The sequence below is a fragment of the Urocitellus parryii genome, chromosome 5 (assembly GCF_045843805.1).
Source record: "Urocitellus parryii isolate mUroPar1 chromosome 5, mUroPar1.hap1, whole genome shotgun sequence".
NCBI classification, from domain to species: Eukaryota; Metazoa; Chordata; class Mammalia; order Rodentia; family Sciuridae; genus Urocitellus; species Urocitellus parryii.
Genome location: NC_135535.1, coordinates 143,382,189 through 143,406,419, shown reverse-complemented (window position 1 = coordinate 143,406,419; position 24,231 = coordinate 143,382,189). Strand labels below are relative to the sequence as shown.

General features: G+C 34.0%; 1 protein-coding gene across 17 annotated transcripts in view; it reads left to right on the top strand.

The window, feature by feature from the left end:
* Pcdh15 (protocadherin related 15) overlaps positions 1 to 24,231 on the top strand; it is a 716,528-nt gene that overhangs the window by 601,955 nt on the left and 90,342 nt on the right. For all 17 annotated transcript variants that reach the window (XM_077799359.1, XM_077799358.1, XM_077799357.1 and 14 more), the window contains one exon: positions 10,568 to 10,695. In XM_077799359.1, coding sequence (XP_077655485.1) covers positions 10,568 to 10,695 — 128 coding nt within the window. The remainder of the gene's footprint in view (positions 1 to 10,567; positions 10,696 to 24,231) is intronic.

The window sequence follows — 24,231 nt, the reverse complement described above, 5'->3', positions numbered from 1 at the left end:
AATGCACAAGAAACTAGCACAGGACTGAAATCTGTTAAATCATATATGTCATTTAAATATTGTCATTTATAGACACAGAAAATTGAAGCAACTATGTGAACAACACATGCATAAAATAAATTTTACCCATAGAAAATAACAGGAGAATTTAGCAGAATTTTATGCTAAATCACCTTAATTCTTTATTATTGTTTATGGGTTCTAGCACTGGACATTTTGTCTATTGTTACTTAATCATGATTTTGTCTCAACTGCAAAGTAAGAAGAACTCTTTTTTTTAATAATTTGCTAAATATTGCATGTAGTTATTATATTTGTTTTTACTTATTTGACTCATTATGGAAAATGGATAGTCAAATCTTTCTCTTAATGTTTTATTTTGAGCAGTAGTAATAAGTAGCTGAACTCACTGATTCTTTGTTTCCAGGAAAAATAAAAAAATTCCCATTATCTAAACAAAACTAAATTTCAGCATTATGTTTAAATAATGAGAACGAAGTACAAGAAAAGTTATTTTTAAAAGGAATGTAAATAGAAATGAATCTTCAGAAGATTCATTGTCTCAACTTTAGTGGATCTTTCAATACTGCTAGACATCTTCTAGGTCACTACTTTTCTCAATTTGCATATTGATTTATTTTCACTTAATTTCAAGGAATTACTATACCTTAATGTCTTTCCTTGCATTGTTCTTTCTTTTGAAAATGTCCTTCATTGTTTTCCTGTTCCACTCCCAATTATTCTACAAGACTCAGTTTAAGTCATCCAATTTTTGTAACTTGGGAAAAAAAAATACACGAGAAAAAATACATCTCGCCTGTGATTTCTTCTCAAAGGCAAGGATGTGATATTATTCAATTTTATATTATCCCAGTTTTCATCATAGAATCCCAGGTGCTCTATGGATGATCAGAAAAGATAACATTTGAGATGAATCCTAAAAGAGAGGGTCATATAAATATCATTATGGAAGAGAAGTTACATTTCAGGGGACAGTTGACTACACAATACAGAATTTGTCTAGTAAATGACATTAATTCCATGTGATAATATTTTCTGTCAAAAAATGCTCTCAATGATTTATTTCTCTCCTGAGCTTTACATTTTGGTTTTGGTTTTGCTGATGGAGATTAAACACAGGGCCTCACATATGTTAGGCATATAGTCTACTACTGAGCCATACCTGCAGATCTTCAAACTTATCTTTTTGACATTTATTATTTATATGAAAGCTCATATTACATCTAATCATATCTTGTTATGAATAACTGGACAAAACTTATATAATTTCCCCCCTGGAATAATTAATAGCATCATAATTTTATAGTTCCTCTTGTGAACTATGAATTGTATATGATTTACAGGCATTTAATGAGTGAAACATATGAAGTGATAATTAAATCCTAACTACAAAGTCAAATAACCAAATGTAGGGCATTGCAGGAAAAAAGTAGCAAATATATGTACACCAAGAGTGACTGAGACTCAGCATTTTTGATCCTAAAATGAGGTTTCCTGCCATTATCTTAGGTTATATTACATGGATTGGTGAAGGCTTTTGGGGTCATCTAATTTTTATTACTCTACTAAGACTAATGTCCTTGATTTCAATTATGTACAATCAGAATGATTTATACAAGAGACATGACTTTTATTTGGGGGACATATCTAATATGATTTTTGTTTCCCATCACGTGGCCCCTGAAGTATTGTTTTCATGTCATACAGGTCATGAAGAATGTTAAATTTACTAATAAATGTTCAGCTTTTGATACGCATAGTACTATCTCAACTATCTACATAATGAGATCTTTGTCTTAAGGAGTCCATATTTTAGTGGAGATACTATGATACTTGAGTAGAAAAATATATAGCATCATGAAGAAGCATGTGATCAACTAATATATGAGAGACACAGACATGGAGGATTTGAGACTGAAGAATTTCCATAGAATTTCCATGGTAGACTAAATAGTTTCTTGATTGAGATAGGAGAGGGAAACTTGAAATAATAACTGGTTTTGTATAAGTTGTTCCATTCTGATTAGGATAGGTGGAAGCAGAAAGAAAGAATTTAGGGAGACTATTAGAAGTAAAACCTTGGGGGAGAGAATTTTTCTGATATCTAGAGAATAGTGAGTATCATAGATATAACAAAAAATTAGTAAAGAAGAGAAATTGGGAAGTAAATGAGTAAAAGACATCATAAAGTATATTCTTAAAATACGATCTTTAAACTACTTGATGATACTCAATATAGATGTTTGTTTAAAATAATAATTTTTGTGTTCTTTCCATAAACTGAATTAAGATATTTAGAAATAGAAAATGTAAGTCTAAATAAAATGTGCCCTCTGTTTTTGTTCGTTTGCTTTTTTGTTGCTTTACAAATATTTGAAATACTGGTACAGAGAATGAATGGATACATTCATTTTATATTTTAGTTTTATATTTTTTCTCAGTAACATGAAAAAATTAGTGCAGCATGTGCTATATCTTGGAAAGAGAGAAAATGAAAACTAAAAGAATAGGTTAGATCTGAACTTTTTTATACTTTTAATCTTGGAAGATATGACCTAAAATCCACAGAGAGAATAATTGAGTTTCCACAGACCTACTGAACACACCATAAGAAGGATTAAAACCTCCAGGCCTGATGGAGCACACCTGTAATCCCAGGTCAGAAAGCTGAGGCAGGAGGATCACGAGATTGAAACCAGTCTCAAAATTTAGTGAAGCCCCAACGAATTTAGTGAGATCCTGTACCAAAATAAAATATTAACAAAAGGGCTGGAGATGTGGCTCAGCACTTATGCACTTAAATTCAATCCCTGGTTACCACCCCTTTTTCCCTAAAAGGGCTCAAAGCCAGGACACACACACAAAAAAATACTCTTCTTTTACATATTTAGAAGGAATCTGGAAAAAAGAATAAGAGGAAAACTGACTGTGCTTCTAACAGTGGGATCTTTTTGGTCAAGTAAATGAATGATCTTAAAGCAGAAGCCAATCATGAAGTGCTGTTTGCAATCACTAAGTTAACTCAGATTCAAAGACTTACTTATAGACTGTTGAAAAATATCAAGTTCCCAGAGCCATCTGGCTTTGTCTCACTAGATTGAATGACTAAATAGTCATTGAAGAGCTCAGTGGAGAAAAGTAAAATTTGTATAATGATGGCCTGTCAGCCACAGTAGAGGAGGGGATCAAAAAAGGCAGAGAGCTAAGCATGGTGGTGCACTCCTATAATCCCAAAGACAGGGGAGGCTGAGGCAGGAGGATCTTGAGTTTCAAGCCAGCCTCAGCAAAAGCAAGGCACTGAGAAACTCAGTGAGATCCTGTCTCTAAATAAAATACAAAATAGGGCTGGGGATGTGGTTCAGTGGTCCAGTGCCCCTGAGTTCAATCCCTGGAGAATGGAAACCAGGCCATAGTGGCACACACGACACACGTGTAATCCCATTTACTCTGGAGGCTTTGCAGAGGATCAAAGTTCAAGGCCGCTCAGGAATTTTGCAAGACCCTCTTTCAGAATCAAATAAAGAATAAAAGGGACTGGGGATATAATTTAGTGGTAAATCACCTGCATGCCGAAGTCTCTGGGTTCAATCCCTAAATATTTAAAAAGTAAGAAAGTCAGAAAATGACTAGAACATCAGATATTCCAGATATTCAAAAAATATAAGGACAAAGGAAAGTATTTTGGATGGTACTTAGTTGGGTCTCAGTGACAACAGTTAATGCCAATTATTATTTTTTTTCTTTTTAAAGGCTGATAAGTTCAAGAAAACAGGGAAACGAATATGCCTAGATAAAGAATTTCCTGATTTTATCTTCATAAAAGACAAAAAATTAAAATTTAATTTGATTTTTAAAACTTTTCTGATTTTATTAATGTTTACATTTTTATGAAACATGTATTTGAATTTAGTTCACAAATTATGTCAATACAAAGGCAGAAAATGAGAATTTTATGATTCAAAGATAAGAAGCATAAATGTATCTTGTCATTCTTTTTAATCATTATTCAGAAAACAAATCTAGTAGTCAATCCTTTCAAATCTAACTTATTTTTCTATTCCTAGTAACTTTTGTAAGCTCAATTAATCAATCTTGTTCATGTTTTTATCCCTAGTCGTATCTTGTACCTAATTAGTCCCCTATGTAATATCTTAAAAAAATAATTACAGACAAGCAGTTCAAAGAAAATCATTATTTTAAATGCTGTCACTTTCCATTCTGTAAGCTGTGCTCAGTTCTTTATTTACAGCATATTCTTACCATCAAGATTCCTAGGCAAAGATTGTTGTGTTTAAGTTTTATGCTTTATTAAAATGCATAAAAATGTTAGGAGCCTGAACCAGGCCAGGGACTCAATTTTGTTTATGTTAGATGATAGTGCATAAATACTAAATATAGATGGCAGTAAAGAGACTTTATCATTAAAAATCAGTTTTACCAAAACTTTTATAACTCAGATAACTTAACAAGTAAGTTGTTACTGTTAAAAATTACCTTAATACAGCAACTGAAAAAATGCAGATGCTGAAAAAGTTGTATTCAACTAATTGTTTAACATTTCTGACTTTACTATTATATAAGCCTGAAATTTTCCTGATTTTTCCAGCTATTATCTTTCTCAATTTTTGTAAATTTTAGAATTTGTAACTTTTCTATTAGACTAAATATGTCTATATATCATAAACTGAGAATTTTAAGTGTGATAATGTTTACAAAGTACTTATGGGAACACAGGAAGCACTTAAAGAGCTATTATAATTGCTCTGAATTCTGTGAATACCCAATGGTTGTAGGTTGTGAAATGTTAGGAGACTAATCAAGTTATCTTTTGGGCTCTTTAGATTTGGGTTCCACTTTCTTGATTGATAATCAAATTTTATGTATTCAAAATTACAAATATTTTTCCCCAAAATAGTGGTCAAGATAAATGCAATTATGCATGGTATTAATGAGAAATATACTAAAATTTAGTACTAGATTAAATGCTGCAACACAGAATGGAAATTTCCGTCATCTAAGTTTTTCAGTAACTTGGGAGGGAAATTCCAACCCTTTTCTGTACATAGATATGAACTACTTTCCCAGGTATGGTCATTCCTGATGGCTCTTGGAGTGGATATTTAGTTGGAAACAACCTAACCCACTTTCATACCAAGAAGAATTTACCAGAACACTCCTTAGCTTGCGTTATCAAAACAAAACCTGAATAGGATCTAAGGCAGGACAAAGACCGGGAAAATTCAGCAATATTAGAATCCCAAATAGACATTTTTTTTGAGGCAGTTCTACCAAGACAGCTGGAGTCAAAGACAAGCAAGTGGCAGTCAGCTCAAGAGTGGAAACTTTGAAGGGAAGGGAATCTTCATGACCAAGGTTGAATTATTTCCTCTTGGCTGGAGGTCAACTGGAGAGTACACTTGAACCAGGCCAGTGACTCAATTTTGTAATTTTTTTCCATACAGTAATTTACAGTCCCACTTATATCCCATGAAGTGTGAAGATAATAGTAATTCTGGAGGGAAAATAGAAATCTACATCCAAAATAAAGCAGAAAGTGATGTTAATAGCCAGAAAAAAAAAAGAAAACAAACAAATAAATAAAAAATACCCATACACATGAACACACACACAAGAACCACAAAACTACTCTACCATTTCAAAAAAAAATATTTAGACTCACTTGTGTTTAACTAGAAAGCTTGGGTGGGTGATATGGAGAATTGTGTGAAGAGTGGGCTATTATTTAAAAGTTACAGTGCTAGATTTTTACTTTCTATCATAATGAAAGTTTTAATTTCTATTTTTACTGACTGGTCCCCCAAAATACAAGTAGCTGATTACCTGAGCTTTCAAAATTTACAAAGCTTTGTTGCTTCAAAAATTGTGTTCAGTGGATTCAGCAAAATATTTGGATTGAATGGCCTATTACAAGAAATATGAACCCCTAGTTGATAAGTATTCATTAAATATTTTTCAAAAACTACATTAAGTGGGGATAATGGCATTAAATAGTTATAATTAAATTACTTCACTTTAAATTGCTTCTAAAATTTCTGCAAAAATACAATTATTTAATACTTTGTATGCCACATGACTAATGAACTAAGTGAAGATATACAGATAATTAGGTTATCTTTTGCACAATCACTTATCTATTTAGTCATTGTTTTGTGGTTAAATCTTCACAAGTAAATAACATGTACCTTAGAAAATGTCTTCTTACAAATAAGCAAAGTAGAATGCAAATTCTTATTTATTTCAGGGGGGAAAAATGTATGCTTTCAGCCAGGCTTCTTGATTCAGAAAAAATAAAGATATATAGTAGGTATTCCCAGACTATTCAGATAACAATGGTGACATTTTAGAAAAGTGTAGAAAGAACCCAATGAAGTCTATTTAAATATATATATTTTTAATTTTTTGCATGCATTGTTTTATAACTTTTGTTTTCTTTACACTTCCAGTTTTCCAACTTTACATTATTTTTTCCTTATTGAGAAAAGTAATAAGAATAAAATTAGAGAAAATGTATAATGAAGAAAATTAAGATGATATATAATTGTACATTTTTACTATTTAAAAAATTCCATGTTTCCCAGTTATTGCTATGCATTCACACACATATGTACAAATTTTAATAATATGTGCTTTGTTTAAAATCATGGCCTTACTCTTTATACTTGGTATTGTATCCAAAATATTTTTCTGTCATTGAATATTCTTCAAAAACATTATTTTAATGATTTTGTAATATTTCAACATGTGAATGAAACATAATTTAGATGTACTTAACATATATAATTCCAACATGTGGATCAGAGCACAGTCACCTCTTTCTGTGCTAGTAAAAATCTAGTTAGCTTTACAAGTATCAGAAGCATTCAATTATATGGAAATAAAATTTCTCAGATTGCATTCATACTATTTCTAAATATTTTATGCTTTTATGAGGTGAAGGTGAGGGATGTTTTCAACTATGGGCATATGAAAACACTTCCTTAGTCCATTTTTAAATGTGACTAATTTAATTTCAGTCAAATTACCCACTATTTTTTTATATGGTTTGGATGCAGATTTTCATTCCTTAGTCCCATTTTATCACTATATTTTTAACACCAAGTTTTGTAAATATTTAGAAAGTTTTGCAATTGTCTCAGTGAAATGTTAATCCTTGTGGTTTTAGATGGAAAAGCATACTCAAATACTTACTACCTATCTAAAGACAAGCAAATTCTCCTTCTTTATTTTTCAATTTCTTTGGGAGAAGGCAGGGGAATATTGACATAAACTGTCCTGCTCCCTATTCCTTCAAACTCAAAAATTTCAGAGAGATTTCAAGACTCTATTGGATCTTAGAAATGGCTCACACTGTGGTTTGTGGAAGGTTTGTGGTGATCTCTACATAGGGGAAGAAGGAGGATGTGCATGTACATACACAGTCATATCCACAGCATTGCTCACATTATCTGTCAGTGGTAAAAATGTTCAGAGGGTAATACAAATAGAACCAGATAACCATGTAAGAATTTTAAGAGCCTTCTGTTTCATGCTAACTTTTTGATATGGATTTTTTATGTTTTTAATTTAAAAAAATCATAACTTTTATTTCTTGTTCCACATAGTAATATCTAGAGTGGCTCATGTAAGACAGTCCCTCAAAAGATATATTGAATAAATAATCAATTAATAGAATGAAAAAATGAATGACTGTTAATTTTAATACTTGATTTGATTTAAAGAGTCATACTTGTATTTAGTAAAGTCACTGTGATGTCAGAATGCAGAACACATTGGAAAAAGATGACAAGGGAAGCAGGTGATGTATAATCACACACACAAAGCACCAAAAGACTTGCATACATGGGAATCTAAGGGGTTGTGATAAAAATGACACAAGAAATATTTATTAAGAGCATATTTAAGGGCCGGGGTTGTGGCTCAGAGGTAGAGCTCTTGCCATGCACATGTGGGACCCTTGGTTCGATCCTCAGCACTCCATAAAAATAAATAAGTGAATAAAGGTATTGTGTACAAATACAATTAAAAAACAAATATTAAAAAAGAACATATTTACTTGTTTATGAGGCAGATATATAAAATTTGAGTTTGTAAACTTTTCCTTTTTTTTTTCTAATTTTTTTTTGGTACCAGGGCTTAAACACTACCGTAAGCACACTGGGGTGCTCAACCACTGAGTAAAAACCCCAGCCCTTTTTACATTTTATTTTTAGACAGAGTCTCGCTAAATTACTAGGGCCTCCCAAAATTGCCAAAGCTGGCTTTGAACTTGTGATCCTCCTGCCTCAGCCTCCCACACCTTGGGGATTACAATCATATGGTACCATGCTGGTGATTTTTTGCATTTTAAATTACCCATCTAATGAAGAATAATGACACCCTTAATTAGTTTAGATTTTGAGACCTCTATCTTATGCAGAATTCCAAAAAGGCACAGCAGATTTAATTTTATGTATTTGTGAATGACAGAGAAAAAATGTGTTATCAGAAAAGTGATATAGTTTAGGATTCCTCCCTTTCTTTAAATATTAAATTTGTAGCTGTTAACTTCTTTGATTCTAGTGGTAAAAATGATATGTTGATAAGATAAAATTGGATTTTATTTTGGATAAACTATGATTGATGGTAGCTAACTGAAGGGCAAGCCAGGACTCTAGAACTGAAGAACAGAGAAGCATAATCAGCCACAAACTTTACTTCCCTTCTTTGTCGACCTAGCAAATTTCTCCTCTTTATTCTAGCTTTTTCAGTTCAAGGATTGTGAGAAAGAAATGAAGCAGAGGGAAATGAAAAGAGGAGCAACAGGATATGGGCAAAAGCTTAGGGTTTGTATTATTTAAAAAAAAGTAATGAAAAAAATAGCTCTTTCTTTCTTTTTTGTTATTAAGACAGGTTCCTCATTAATTATTCAATCAATTCAGATATCCAGTATGCCATTATGTATGGCTATGCTACTAGCTGGTATTCATTACTGAAAGCTTAAGACAGGGCATTTATTACAGGATAAAATATTAAAAATAGGTATTTCTAATAAATAGTTTGTAGATCAATTGCCATATATTTGATCATAATTAAAATGCATCAGAATAGTTTCCTTAGGCATCATATTGGAATGCTTATTTTAGTCTACTTTTGCAGAATTGATAAATATTTATTTTCCATTTTATCTGGCTTGGGCATTGTTTTTACACACTGGAATCCTTTTTGTATCAGAAACATCACCTTTGGACTAGTGACCGATGCCATTTTCTCACTAATGGGATAATGTGGGGCTGTTTCTAACAGTTGAGAGGAAATGTGTTCTTTATGGTATACTTTATATGATTTAAATGGCAAAATGTAGCACTTATGAATCATATGATAATTATATTTTAAGTTACATTTTTTCACTGAATGTTAGCTTCTAATGCAAACAGTCCTTATTACATGATAAAACTTATTTTCCTTTTATAGCAGTAAGCAATTCACCCAATTGTCTCTAACTTTTAAAATAAGCTGGGTGTGATGGCACATGCTTGTAATCAAACACCTTAGGTAAGCTGAGGCAAAAAGATTGGGAGATTAAAGCCAGCCTCAGCAACTTAGTGAGGCCCTGTCTCTAAATAAAATATAAAAAAGGGCTGGGGATGTGTCTCAGTGGTAAGCACCCTGGTTCAATCCCCAGTATCAAATAAAAAAAAAAAAAACTTATATTGTAGTTTTAAACGAGGTGATTATTATTGCTAGTTTTATAAATAAGAATAATATATGATATACATGATTTATGGAAATGTCTATTATTTCAGAAGGAGTTTATATATATCTGCCGCTTTAATGTAATTGGTAATGTGTATGAAGTGTTTGTGAACTTGAACCATTGAATCCAGGCACGTTTGCACACTGTAATCCTAGTGACTCATAGTCTCAGACAGGCCAATGGCAAGTTCAAGGTCAGCTTCAGCAAGTTAATAAGTAAGGCCCTTATCATCTTAGGGAACACCGTCTCATTTTTTTTTAATTTAATTAATTAAAAAATTTGGAAGGATAGCAGAGTGAATCAGACATTCTTACCCTATGTACATATATAACTATATGACCAGTGTGATTCTACATCAGGCACAACCACAAGAATGAGAAATTATACTCCATTATATATGATGTATCAAAGTGCATTCTACTATCATGTTTAACTAATTAAAACAAAAACAAAAACAAAAAGGCTGGTGATGTAGATTAGTGGTAAATTACCCTTGAGTTCAATCCCCAGTCCAAAAAAGAAAAAAAGGAAAAATAGCAGCGCACACAGTACTTTAGTGCACAGTACTTTAGCATTCATTATATCAATTAAAATAAAGACATTGTAACCAAAAGAAATAGTGGAAATTTTACATTATTATAACAAAAGCGTCATTATTGATATCCTGTGGATTTGGGGAATTGGGCATCCATTTAGGAATGATTTTTATTGTAAGTATAAGTGTTTATTTCTATGCACTTGTTTTTCTAATGAATAACTATTAATAAAAATGTTTTATTTCTTGTCTCCCAGGTAATATAGCTAAAGTATACATTGAGATTCAGGATGAAAATAATCATCCCCCAGTGTTTCAGAAAAGATTCTACATTGGAGGAGTATCTGAAGATGCAAGAATGTTTGCTTCTGTGCTCAGAGTAAAGGTATGAAACAATATACTAAGACACAGCACTGAAGTGAAAGCAAAGGGTTCCCGTTCTGCAGATGAACTATATCCATGTGGTTTGCATTAATTATGTACTTATTCAAATTGCATGAACAAAAGCCTGAAGATTGCAGATATATGAGTTTAATTATTCAAAGTAAGGCACAGATTATTTATATGAGGTGACTATATAAGCAATTTCCTTTTTATTTTCACTAATAAGTGAGAAAAATTATTTTATTTTTTATGATAAATAACATTAAAAAGTTTGTTTTCTTAGTATGTTTTTATGCCCTTCATAGTTTTAATTCAGGATAACTTCAGATTCTCAAAATATAATTTCAAGTGGCAAGTACAAAATCACTGATTTCCACTTGAAGAAATAATATTTTTAAAATGTTCGATAATTTTGTTCTACAATAATTTTTTGAAATGTAAATGTTTGTTAAATTAATGTAGAAAATAACATTACTCATGTCAATACTTAACTGAAATTTAAAAAAATCTTCCTATTTCAAAAATTATGCCTAACCTATTTAGAATTTTTAAATATAATATTTAAGACTAAAGTTGATGATATTTAATACTTCTCTAATTTTATCAAAATGTTTAAGGATAATTTAAAAGTTTGACAACACAAATAGTTGCAATAGTTTCATTACCAAAAAATGTATGTTAAAACATTGCATTTCATTGGGGAACAAATTTAAAGTCTATTCATTTTTATTCTCAATTACAGTTTTTATTTTTTTGGGGGGGTATCTTAATAGTCATTTTCATTGCTAAAAATACACCAACACAAAACCTAAATATCCCTGGTAAATTTAGCTTTTGTGTATCTATAGTTTACTTTTTTCCCTACTACTAGGAACACGATGAATATAGTTCTTTTTACAAGTAATTGTATCACATATCAAACATCCTCATAAAGAAAAAGAAATGTCAACCAAGCAAAAAAGATGTGTGTTGTGCTCGTAAAATAGTTCTTCTACAATGCCAATACTGGTACCTGATCTGAATCCTCAGTTTTAACTAAAATCGTTTCACCTATTTGTCCATCACATTATGTCCAACTTTTTTTTTTTTTTTTTTTTTTTTTTTTTTTTTTTACAGATATTAAAAATATATTAAGGTAATAGTACAATTGTATGCCAACATATGTGATAGCTTACATAACATAGTCTATATTGGAGAAGGATCCGTGTGCTGTTGAGAAGAAAGTGTAGTCATTGATGGATGAAATATTCTATATATGTTTATTAAGTCTGAATTATCAATTGTATTTTTTACTTCTATAGCTTCTTCATTTAGTTTTTGTTTGGAGGATCTGTCTCGTGGTGACAGAGGCATGTTAAAGTTACCCATTATTATTGTGTTCTATTTGATTCTTAAAATTGAGAATAGTTTATTTGATGTATGTAGATGCTCCATTGTTTGGGACATAAATATTTATGATTGATATGTCTTATTGATGTATAATTCCCTCAAGCAGTATGAAATGGCTTTCTTCATCTCTTTTGATTAATGTTGGCTTAAAGTCCACTTTATCTGATATGAGGATAGAAATCCCTGCCTGTTTACATGATCCATGCATTGTGATAAGTTTTTCCCATCCTTTCACCTCTGTTCTGTGAATATCTTTGCCTATGATGTGAATCTCTTGAAGACAGCATGTTATTGGGTCTTGTTTTTGAATCCAATCTTCCAGTCTCTCTGTCTTTTCATTGATGAGTTTAGGCCATTAATATTCAAGGTTATTGATGTAAGATTTATATTCCCAGTCATTTGATCTTATTTCTAGTTTTTAATTTGAATTAGTTTCTCCTTTGATTGACTATTCCTTTAGTGTAGTTCCTCCCTTTGTTGGTTTTCACTTTTTTTTTCAGTTAATCTTCATGGAATATTTTGTTGAGGATGTTCTGTAGTACAGGCTTTCTAGTTGCAAATTATTGGGACTGTTATTTCTCGTGGAAAGTTTTTATTTCATCTTCAAACATTAAGTTTAATTTTGCTGGATATAGGATTCTTTGTTGGCATCCATTTTCTTTCAGAGCTTGGTATATGTTATTCCAGGATCTCCTAGCTTTGGGAGTCTGGGTTGAGAAATCAGTGAGATCCAAATAGTTTCCCCCTGTATATAATCTGATGTTTTTCTTTTGCAGCCTTTAAAATTCTATCCTTCTTCTATATGTTAGGCATTTTCATTAGAATGTGCCTTGGTGTGGGTCTGTTATAATTTTGCACATTTGGGGTCATGTAAGCCTCTTGTATTTGATTTTCCATTTCATTCTTTAGGTTTGGAAAATTTTCTGACATTATTTCATTGAAAAGACTGTCCATTCCTTTGGTTTATATCTCTGTGCTTTCATCTATCCTGATAAATCTTAAATTTGATCTTTTCATGTTATCCCACAATTCTTGGAAGTTTTTTTCATGGTTTCTTAACATCTTCTTTCTGTGGTCAACTCAAGATTATATATTTTGTCTTCATTGCTTGAGGTTCTGTCATCCAAGTAGTCTAATCTGTTGGTGATGATTTCTTTTTTTTTTTTTTTTTTTTTTTTTTTTTTTTTTTATTGGTCGTTCATAACATTACATAGTTCTTAATACATCATATTACACGGTTTGATTCAAGTGGATTATGAACTCCCGCTTTTACCCCGTATACAAATTGCTGTATCACATCAGTTACCCTTCCATTGATTGACATATTGCCTTTCTAGTGTCTGATGTATTCTGCTGTCTGTCCTATTGTCTACTATCCCCCCTCCCCTCCCCTCCCCTCCCCTCCCCTTTTCTCTCTCTACCCCTTCTACTGTAAATCATGTCTTCCATTTGTATTCTCTTGACTTACCCCTCCTTACCTCTTATATGACATTTTGTATAACCCTGAGGATCGCCTTCCATTTCCATGCAATTTCCCTTCTCACTCCCTTTCCCTCCCACCTCTCATCCCTGTTTACTGTAAATATTCTTCTCAAGCTCTTCGTCCCTACCCTGTCCTTGTTTACACCCCTTATATCAAAGGAGTCATTTGGTATTTGTTTTTTAAAGATTGACTAGCTTCACTTAGCATAATCTGCTCTAATGCCATCCATTTCCCTCCAAATTCTATAATTTTGTCATTTTTTAATGCAGAGTAATACTCCATAGTGTATAAATGCCACATTTTTTTTATCCATTCATCTATTGAAGGGCATCTAGGCTGGTTCCACAGTCTTGCTATCGTGAATTGAGCTGCTATGAACATCGATGTAGCAGTGTCCCTGTAGCATGCTCTTGTTAGGGCTTTAGGGAATAGACCGAGAAGGGGAATAGCTGGGTCAAATGGTGGTTCCATTCCCAGCTTTCCAAGAAATCTCCATACTGCTTTCCAAATTGGCTGCACCAATTTGCAGTCCCACCAGCAATGAACAAGAGTGCCCTTTTCCCCGCATCCTCTCCAGCACTTATTGTTGTTTGACTTCCTAATGGCTGCCAGTCTTACTGGAGTGAGATGGTATCTTAGGGTAGTTTTGATTTGCATTTCTCTGACTGCTAGCGATGGTGAGCATTTTTTCATGTACTTATTGATTGATTGTATGTCCTCCTCTGAGAAGTGTCTGTTCAGGTCCTTGGCCCATTTATTGATTGGGTTATTTGTTATCTTATTGTCTAATTTTTTGAGTTCTTTGTATATTCTGGTTATTAGGGCTCTATCTGAAGTGTGTGGAGTAAAGATTTGTTCCCAGGATGTAGGCTCCCTATTTATCTCTCTTATTGTTTCTTTTGCTGAGAAAAAACTTTTTAGTTTGAGTAAGTCCCATTTGTTGATTCTATTTGTTAACTCTAGCGCTATGGGTGTCCTATTGAGGAATTTGGAGCCCGATCCCACAGCGTGTAGATCATAACCAACTTTTTCTTCTATCAGATGCCGTGTCTCTGATTTAATATCAAGCTCCTTGATCCATTTTGAGTTAACTTTTGTGCACGGCGAGAGATAGGGATTCAGATTCATTTTGGTGCAAATGGATTTCCAGTTTTCCCAGCACCATTTGTTGAAGATGCTATCCTTCCTCTATTGCATGCGTTTAGCCCCTTTATCAAAAATAAGATAGTTGTAGTTTTGTGGATTAGTTACTGTGTCCTCTATTCTGTACCATTGGTCCACCCGCCTGTTTTGGTACCAGTACCATGCTGTTTTTGTTACTATTGCTCTGTAGTATAGCTTGAAGTCTGGTATCGCTATACCGCCTGATTCACACTTCCTGCTTAGTATTGTTTTTGCTATTCTGGGTCTTTTATTATTCCATATGAATTTCATGATTCTTTTATCTATTTCTACAAGATATGCTGTTGGGATTTTGATTGGCATTGCATTGAACTTATAGAGAACTTTTGGTAATATCGCCATTTTGATGATGTTAGTTCTGCCTATCCATGAGCAGGGTATGTTTTTCCATCTTCTAAGGTCTTCTTCTATGTCTTTCTTTAGGGTTCTGTAATTTTCATTGTATAAATCTTTCACCTCCTTTGTTAGGTTGATTCCCAAGTATTTTATTTTTTGGGGGGATATTGTGAATGGAGTAGTTGTCCTCATTTCCGTTTCAGAGGATTTGTCGCTCATATACAGGAACGCCTTTGATTTATGCGTGTTGATCTTATATCCTGCCACTTTGCTGAATTCATTTATTAGCTCTAATAGCTTCTTTGTAGACCCTTTTGGGTCTGCTAGGTATAGAATCATATCATCTGCAAATAGTGATAATTTAAGTTCTTCTTTTCCTATTTTTATGCCTTTAATTTCTTTTGACTGTCTAATTGCTCTGGCCAGTGTTTCGAGGACTATGTTGAACAGAAGTGGTGAGAGAGGGCATCCCTGTCTTGTACCAGATCTTAGAGGGAATGCCTTCAATTTTTCTCCATTCAGAATGATGCTGGCCTGTGGCTTATCATAGATTGCTTTTACAATGTTGAGGTATGATCCTGTTATCCCTAGTTTTTCTAGCGTTTTGAACATAAAGGGATGCTGTACTTTGTCGAATGCTTTTTCTGCATCTATTGAGATGATCATATGGTTCTTATTTTTAAGTCTATTGATGTGGTGAATAACATTTATTGATTTCCGTATATTAAACCAGCCTTGCATCCCAGGGATGAATCCTACTTGATCATGATGTATAATTTTTTTGATATGTATTTGAATCCGATTCGCCAGAATTTTATTGAGGATTTTTGCGTCAAGGTTCATTAGAGATATTGGTCTGTAGTTTTCCTTCTTTGATGTGTCTTTGTCTGGTTTCGGAATCAGGGTGATGTTGGCGTCGTAGAATGAATTTGGAAGTTCTCCCTCTTTTTCTATTTCCTGAAATAGCTTGAAAAGTATTGGTGTTAGTTCCTCTTTAAAGGTTTTGTAAAACTCTGCTGTATACCCATCCGGTCCTGGGCTTTTCTTAGTTGGTAGTCTTTTGATGGTTTCTTCTATTTCCTCTATTGTTATTGGTCTGTTTAGGTTGTCTATATCCTCCTGGCTCAATCTGGGCAGATCATAGGACTCAAGGAATTTATCTATGCCTTCACTATCTTCTATTTTATTGGAGTATAAGGATTCAAAGTAATTTCTGATTATCTTCTGTATTTCTGAAGTGTCTGTTGTGATATTGCCTTTTTCATCCCGTATGCTAGTAATTTGGGTTCTCTCTCTTCTTCTCTTCGTTAGCATGGCTAAGGGTCTGTCAATTTTATTTATTTTTTCAAAGAACCAGCTTTTAGTTTTGTCAATTTTTTCAATTGTTTCTTTTGTTTCAATTTCATTAATTTCAGCTCTGATTTTAATTATTTCTTGCCTTCTACTTCTTTTGCTGTTGTTTTGCTCTTCTTTTTCTAGGATTTTGAGATGAAGTATGAGATCATATATTTGTTGGTTTTTTCTTTTTTTGAGGAATGAACTCCAAGCAATGAATTTTCCTCTTAGAACTGCTTTCAATGTGTCCCATAGATTCCGATATGTTGTGTCTGTGTTTTCATTTAACTCTAGGAATTTTTTAATTTCCTCCTTGATGTCTTCTAAAACCCATTGATCACTCAGCAACCTATTGTTCATTCTCCAGGTGATGCTTGCTTTTTCCTTTCTTCTTTTATCATTGATTTTCAGTTTCATTCCATTATGATCAGATAAGATGCATGGTATTATCTCTACCCCTTTGTATTGTCTAAGAGTTGCCCTGTGACATAGTATATGGTCTATTTTTGAGAAGGTTCCATGTGCTGCTGAGAAAAAAGTGTAGCTACTTGATGTTGGGTGGTATAGTCTATATATGTCAATTAAGTCTAGGTTGTTAATTGTGTTATTGAGTTCTATAGTTTCCTTATTTAACTTTTGTTTGGAAGATCTGTCCAGTGGTGAGAGAGGTGTGTTGAAGTCTCCCATGATTATTGTATGTTGGTCTATTAGACTCTTGAACTTGAGAAGAGTTTGCTTGATGAATACAGCTGCACCATTATTTGGGGCATATATATTTATGATTGTTATGTCTTGTTGGTGTATGGTTCCCATGAGCAGTATGAAGTGTCCTTCTATATCCCTTTTGATTAGCTTTGGCTTGAAATCTATTTTATTAGATATGAGTATGGACACTCCTGCTTGTTTCCGCGGTCCATATGAGTGATATGATTTTTCCCAACCTTTCACCTTCAGTCTATGTATATCTTTTCCTATCAAATGCGTCTCCTGTAGACAGCATATTGTTGGGTCTTGTTTTTTGATCCATTCTACTAGCCTGTGTCTCTTAATTGGTGAGTTTAAGCCATTAACATTTAGGGTTATTATTGAGATATGGTTTGTTCTTCTATCCATATTTGTTTATTGATGTTACTAAACCTGATTTGTTATCCTCTATGACTACTTTCCCCCCTTTACTGTCCTACCTCCCATTGTTGGTTTTCAATGTTGTTTTCCATTTCCTCTTCCTGTAATGTTTTGCCAAGGATTTTTTGAAGAGATGGTTTTCTAGCTGCGAATTCTTTTAACTTTTGTTTATTGTGGAAGGTTTTAATTTCATCTTCTAACCTGAAGCTTAATTTCGCCGGATACACGATTCTTGGTTGGAGCCCATTGTCTTTCAGTGTTTGAAATATGTTATTCCAGGATCTTCTAGCTTTCAGAGTCTGTGTTGAGAGATCAGCTGTTATCCTGATTGGTTTACCCCTAAATGTAATCTGCTTTCTTTCTCTTGCAGCTTTTAAAATTCTCTCCTTATTCTGTATGTTGGACATCTTCATTATAATGTGTCTAGGTGTGGATCTCTTATGATTTTGCACATTCGGCGTCCTGTAGGCTTCTAGGATTTGGGATTCTGTCTCAATCTTCAATTCTGGGAAGTTTTCTCGTATTATTTCACTGAATAGACTGTTTATTCCTTTGGAATGGAGCTCTGTGCCTTCCTGTATCCCAATGACTCTTAAATTTGGTCTTTTGATATTGTCCCATAATTCTTGGATGTTCTGCTCATGGTTTCTTAGCAGACTTGCTGAGCTGTCTATGTTCTTTTCCAGTTGAAATACTTTGTCTTCATTGTCTGATGTTCTCTCTTCTAAGTGATCTACTCTGCTGGTAGTATTCTCAATTGAGTTTTTAAGTTGGTTTATTGTTTCCTGCATTTCTAGAATTTCAATTTGTTTGTTTTTTATTACCTCTATCTCCCTGTGAAATTGATCTTTGACTTCCTGGATTTGTTTGTCAATGTGATCTTTCATTGTCTGATTTTGCTGTCTCATGTCTTCCTTGAGACTCCAGATCATCTGAAGCATATATATCCTGAACTCTTTATCTGATATTCCATCTGTTGCAGCTATTACCTCTTCTAAAGTTGAGTTGACCTGCATTGCTTGTGGTCCTTTCTTTCCTTGTCTTTTCATACTGCCCGCGTTTCTTTCTGCTTGGTGCAACTGTTGTGTTTTGAAATTTACCCCCTATTTATTTATGTTGCTCTTGTATACTTGAAAAGTCTCCCTTGCAGGTGCAGGCGGCGGCTGTGCCCCTACTCCAATTGGGGTGACGTGTCTATCACGCTGGCGGCTCTCTGGGCCTGTTCCGGGAGTGGAAGGCGGCTCTGCTCTGTCCCTATTACAATTGGGGTGTCGTGACTACAATGCTGGCAGATCGCTGGGCCTCTTCCGGGCGTGGGCGGTGGGCTTGGCTGGTGGGATTCCACCTAATGGCAGTCCCTAACCTCCCTGCTTGCTAATTAATGGCTTCTCTGAGGCGCCACGCCTTCTGTAGCTGCGGGGCAGGCCGCGCGAATCAGTTGGCCTGGATCTCCGGGGTCCTGCTGCTGGCTGTTTTGATGTTACAAGCTGTTGGAGAGTGGTGGTGTATTCTTCAGCTTTCCCGGATGGTGGCCACTGACTGCCTGGATGGAGTGTCCGCTGTTTTGATGTTGCACTCTGAAGGAGAGTGGCGGTGTATCCTTCAGCTTTCCCGGATGGTGGCCGCTGACTGGCTCGGCGGAGTGTCCGCTGTGGGGGATGGGACTGTACCGCTTCCTTCCCCTTCTGAGAACCCGTGCTCGGCCCAAGGGACATTATGTCCAACTTATAAATTAGAATAACAACCTTCTGTAGCCAATTCTTATCTTTTTTTGTTTTATTCCAATGAATGATTAATTAATTTGGTTCAATTATTTTGTTAACAAATATTTTTGAATGTTTAAAGTGTGCTAAACACTATTCTAGAGGTTAGATTTAAGAACAGTAAAAAAACGCTTCTCCCTGAGCAATGCAAATAAACTGTGTAAGATACAAATAGATGAGTAAAATCGGGAACTATTTAATATAAAGTCATGTAGTGATAAATTCTAAAACAAGATCAAAATTTGAGAATGGTGCTGTTTTCAGCTAGAAAGTTTAAAAAGAGCTCTCTGCGGGAGGGGGGGGGGACTTAAATGATGATGTGAGTAAAGGATAAGAGCAAGATTTGTGGAACCTGAGAGAAGGAACTGAATTCCAATGTAAAACCCCTAAAGCCAGTAGGGGCTTAAGAGACCATAAAACTGAGAAAGGCTGGGTGGAGATGCGATATATTCCTTGGGGCTAGAAGATGGGATTTCTTTTCTGTTTATGTTGGAAAGAAAGTCTTTGAGTAACTTGGAACAATGTTATGACTTAATCCGATGTAAAGGGATTATCCTTGGTACCTTGAGGTTGGGAGTTTGTAAAAAACAAAAAACAAAACAAAACAAAACAAAACAAACACAAAAAAAAACACCAGTGCTTTTAGAGAGAAGTAAAAGTTGATCCCAATGCATTACTAGCCCAGATAAAGCATTAGCATGGATTTAACCATGAGTGGGAGCTGTGGAGATGTTGAGAAGGAAGTCAAAAGAACAAGGATTTGCTAACAGGTTCTACATAGTACCCAGGGAAAATCAAGAATGAGTCAGTTTTGGCTGAGGATGTGGATCAGTTGGTAGAGTGCTTGCTTCACATGCACAAGGCTTTGGCACAGTTCAATCCCCAGTACCAAAATAAATAAATAAATAAATAAATAAATAAATAAATAAATAAAAAGAATAACTTACCTTTTGTTCTAAAGAAGTCCTTTGTCCTTCCCTCAGGTATTGTAATGACAGAAATCAAGAGTTCTTTTGAGTAGACTTTATGTTTATAAAGCTTTTTCCATATGAAAGCAAAGATTTTGACAAGAGTATTGCCTGTTGCTGATCTAGAGTTAAGAAAGAAATTGTGGACTGAGATGCAATCATCTAGAAAATGCTGTTTAACATTAAAATCCAAAGACTACACCCTGGAAATTTGACACTTAGAGATCAGAAAGAAGAGAAATTGCTCTATGAGGTAGTAGGTATACTTGGAAAATGCAAAGCACAAGGAGCCATGTAATGAAAAAGAATGATAAAAAGACAATGCTCAATTGTCAACTGGTACTGTGATTAGAAGGTTCCAGTGTATTTTTACATCACCACTTATGCTAATGGAAGAATACTGTGGTAGAGAAAAGGAAAACAATAATTGAAGTGCTAAGATATTCCATTAAATTGTGTGGTAGATGGCTATATTAAGAAAAATTACCAGGTGGTAGCATTACTGCATTTTGTGATATTATAACAACATACCTGAGAATGGGAATTTTTATAATGAAAAGAGGTTTATTTAGCACACAGTTTGGGAGGCTGAAAGCCCAAGAATGGGTGGCCTCATTTACTCATCTTGTGACAAGGGCCTTTTGACTACCTTTCAAAATGGTACATGTATGCAAGACAGCAGAAATAAGAGAAACAGCCAGGAAAGGTTGACAACCCATTCTTATGGGACTTAATCCAGACCTGATCTACTCCTGCAAAATCAAAAACAAAGCATTAATCCTTTTTTAGGCCGGTGCCCTCATGATGTAATCACCTTTCAATAGGCCCCATCTCCTAAGAATCCACCATGGTCTAAACGAATACATTGAAACCAGGCTTCCAGTTTATGAAAATTTAGGAAATAAAATATCCAAACCATAGCAGTGATGGCATCTGCTTCAAAGGAATTGGGATGTGGTGGTGAAGGAGACAAATTAATGTGAGAGATTGTGATGAAATAATTTAGTTAGAAGAGCTCAGATTGCACTCTGGATTCCAAGGAAAGAAATGGTTCAACACCGAAAGGACAAAAAAGTTTTCTTGAAAGTAAGACCAGCTCTGAAAGGAGGTTAAATTTTCTCAAAGTGAAGCTTATGTAAGGAGGACAGAGGAAACACAGAGAAACACAAGAGGAAACAAAGAACCAAAATAGAAGCCAGGTGCAGAGCATTTTTGTGAAACAAGAACAGGAGGCAAGAGATTTAGAGGGGAAGGGAGTAAAAAGTCTTTCATGATCAATATCATTTTCCATTGCTGCCTTTCAGCTCAAAGTCTGAAATCTTCTCCAGAATTCAATCAGGGTGAATGTGAATTAAGCAGTTCTTCTAATTCATACTTTGGTAAAATATGTTATTGAAAATAGCATGGAATCAAGGCCAGCTATGTTGTGGTTCTTGAAGGAAAGATGATTTGAAAATGTGGAAGTAGCCCAGAATTGTGAGAGAGGCTTTTTTATACCATTTGCTTTGAACTAGTACAGTAATATTAGATTTCTTCCACCATGAATGGAAGCTAATTTTTTAGCCTGCCATAAAATTCAGAATGATAAAAGTTAAATTAAAAGAAAATATGCCATGTGTAAGAAAAGGAAGAGGAAACACTGCATAGAATAGGAATGACAAAGTTAAGTGAGGCTTTGAAATATCAATGAAGGAAGCTACACTAACTTACAATATTGATAGTGGGCTTAGGACTTTTTTTCAACATAGGCTATAGGAAAGTTAACACATTTAAATGAATTTTCCAATATAAGTGCTTTCAAGGGAGCAAATCCAATATGTTAAAAGACTTATTAGAATTTTTTTAAGAAAACGTACTATAGCCTACTGTGTGCTGAAAATATGGAGGCAAACAAAACAGAATGTGCCTCTGCCCTTGCAGAGTTAGTAAACAAGAGCCCTTTCCTCACAAAAAAAAAGGAAAAGAAAAAGGAAAAGCACATATGCAATAATTAAATATGAATGGATAAAGTACCTCATGTTGTTTAGTTGAGGTTCATACCACAGTGAGTGAAAAATAGGATCTTCACCTGGAATTTAAGGCAAGGTAAGTTTTAGAATATTGGTAACATCAGGATAATTTAGGTGAAGTGTCCTGGTTTTATGTTGTTAGAGTGTGGTAGACACACTTAGTTGACTGTTTCTCCTCCCTTTTATTTAAGAGAAATCCAATTTTATGCTTCTATCTATTATCCTTGGGGATCATATGTTTCAGAGGAGGTAAAACTTATTTTTAGAAAATTGGCCAGTTTGAGGCAGTTTTGATTCTTATTCTATTTTCCTTGTAAATGATGAGCTTGGGCATGGAGAGGTGACTTGTCTTTGAACAACTTTTGAACAATAAGGGAGGTCTCTGGAGTTTTCAGACAAAGACACTTTATACCAACATGAAGTATCAGTTTTGGGCTCAACCATTTGAATGCTCATGTCATTTTCAAATAATTCTTGGATCGTGTTAGAAAGACACAGAATGAAAGGACCAATCCTGAAAGGTTGACATCTATGATGGTTTAATTCTTTAGTCTTTAATTCAAGAAGTCAACATCAGTTAAAAGTATACCCTTAACAAATAAATGGAATAATAAAAAGCAAGGACTAAGGCAGGCATTTGTATATACATGTTCATAAAAGTGTTATTCAAAAAGCTAAAGTGTGTGGTCTGGTATGTAGCTCAGTGGTAAAGTGCTTTCCTGGCACAACTGAGGCCCTGTGTTCAATCCCAAGCAGTGCTCCCTGACCCCCAACACCCCCCCCCCAAAAAAAGCTAAGATGCTAAAAAGTGGAAACAGTTATTTTGTTTATCTATGGATGAATAAATAGCCACATGTAGTCTATATATACAAGTGAATATTATTCAGCCTCAAAGAAAGTAAATTCGACATGTGCTAAGTGGTAGATAAACACTGAAGACATTATGCTAGGTGAAGTAGCCTAGACACAGAGGACAGACATTATTAAGATTCCACTTACACGTGGTTCTTAGCATAGTAAAAGTCAGAGTCAGAAAATACAGTGGTGGCTGCCAGGGAATATAAGTCAGGAAGGGAGAAAATAAGGATCTACTGTCCAGTAGTTACAGGATCACAGTTTGTAAAGAATAAAAAAAGTTCTGTATTTGAATGGTAATGATGTCTGCAATATGAGGAGATGCTTAATGATACAGAATTGAACACCTAAATGGCTAAAGTGTTAATGTGTTATACATATTTTTCTACACTGAAAAGTATAACCTAAGGACAGGAGATATCACCTTTATTGATAGAATATGAAAACAATTCTTTTTAAAGCTATTATTCTTAATTAGAATCCATTCCCTTTTATTTGATATGAATGCAGAACTTACATTAAGATGCAGAAGTAAAAGTGTGTATTAGTCAACTTATTTCTCCTGATTCTGTAACTGTGTTTCTGAACATTTTGTACTGATGTACCCCCTCAGTAGTATCAGTACTAGATGCAATAGCTGCCAGTGATGCTCATTGTGGGGGTCTACTGCCCCTTCTGAGTTAGCAGAGAACACACACAAGAATCTACAGGATCTTGTTTGTTCAAAAAGAGAGGGCTGGGAATGATTAAGTGCCCCTGAGTTCCATCCCCAGTACCAAAAAGAAAAAAAAAATTAAAGAAGCAACATCTAGATATAGAAAAAATTTCAAAAATGCTACTGTACAGTCAATAATCAATCATATTTTCAAATATTGGTCATTATTTTCTGTGCAAAATAGGGATGATTAAGCTAGGGCTTTGACCATTAACTTTTATTTTGTGTATTAATGGTTGACTATTCTGTATATAATAACAATAACTATTCTGTATATAATAATAACAATTTATTCGCCTTGATTATTTTTCTGATAGTTGTGAAAAGCTATTTACTTATTTTATTCATAAAATTCATTTTAATACATAAGTAAGATA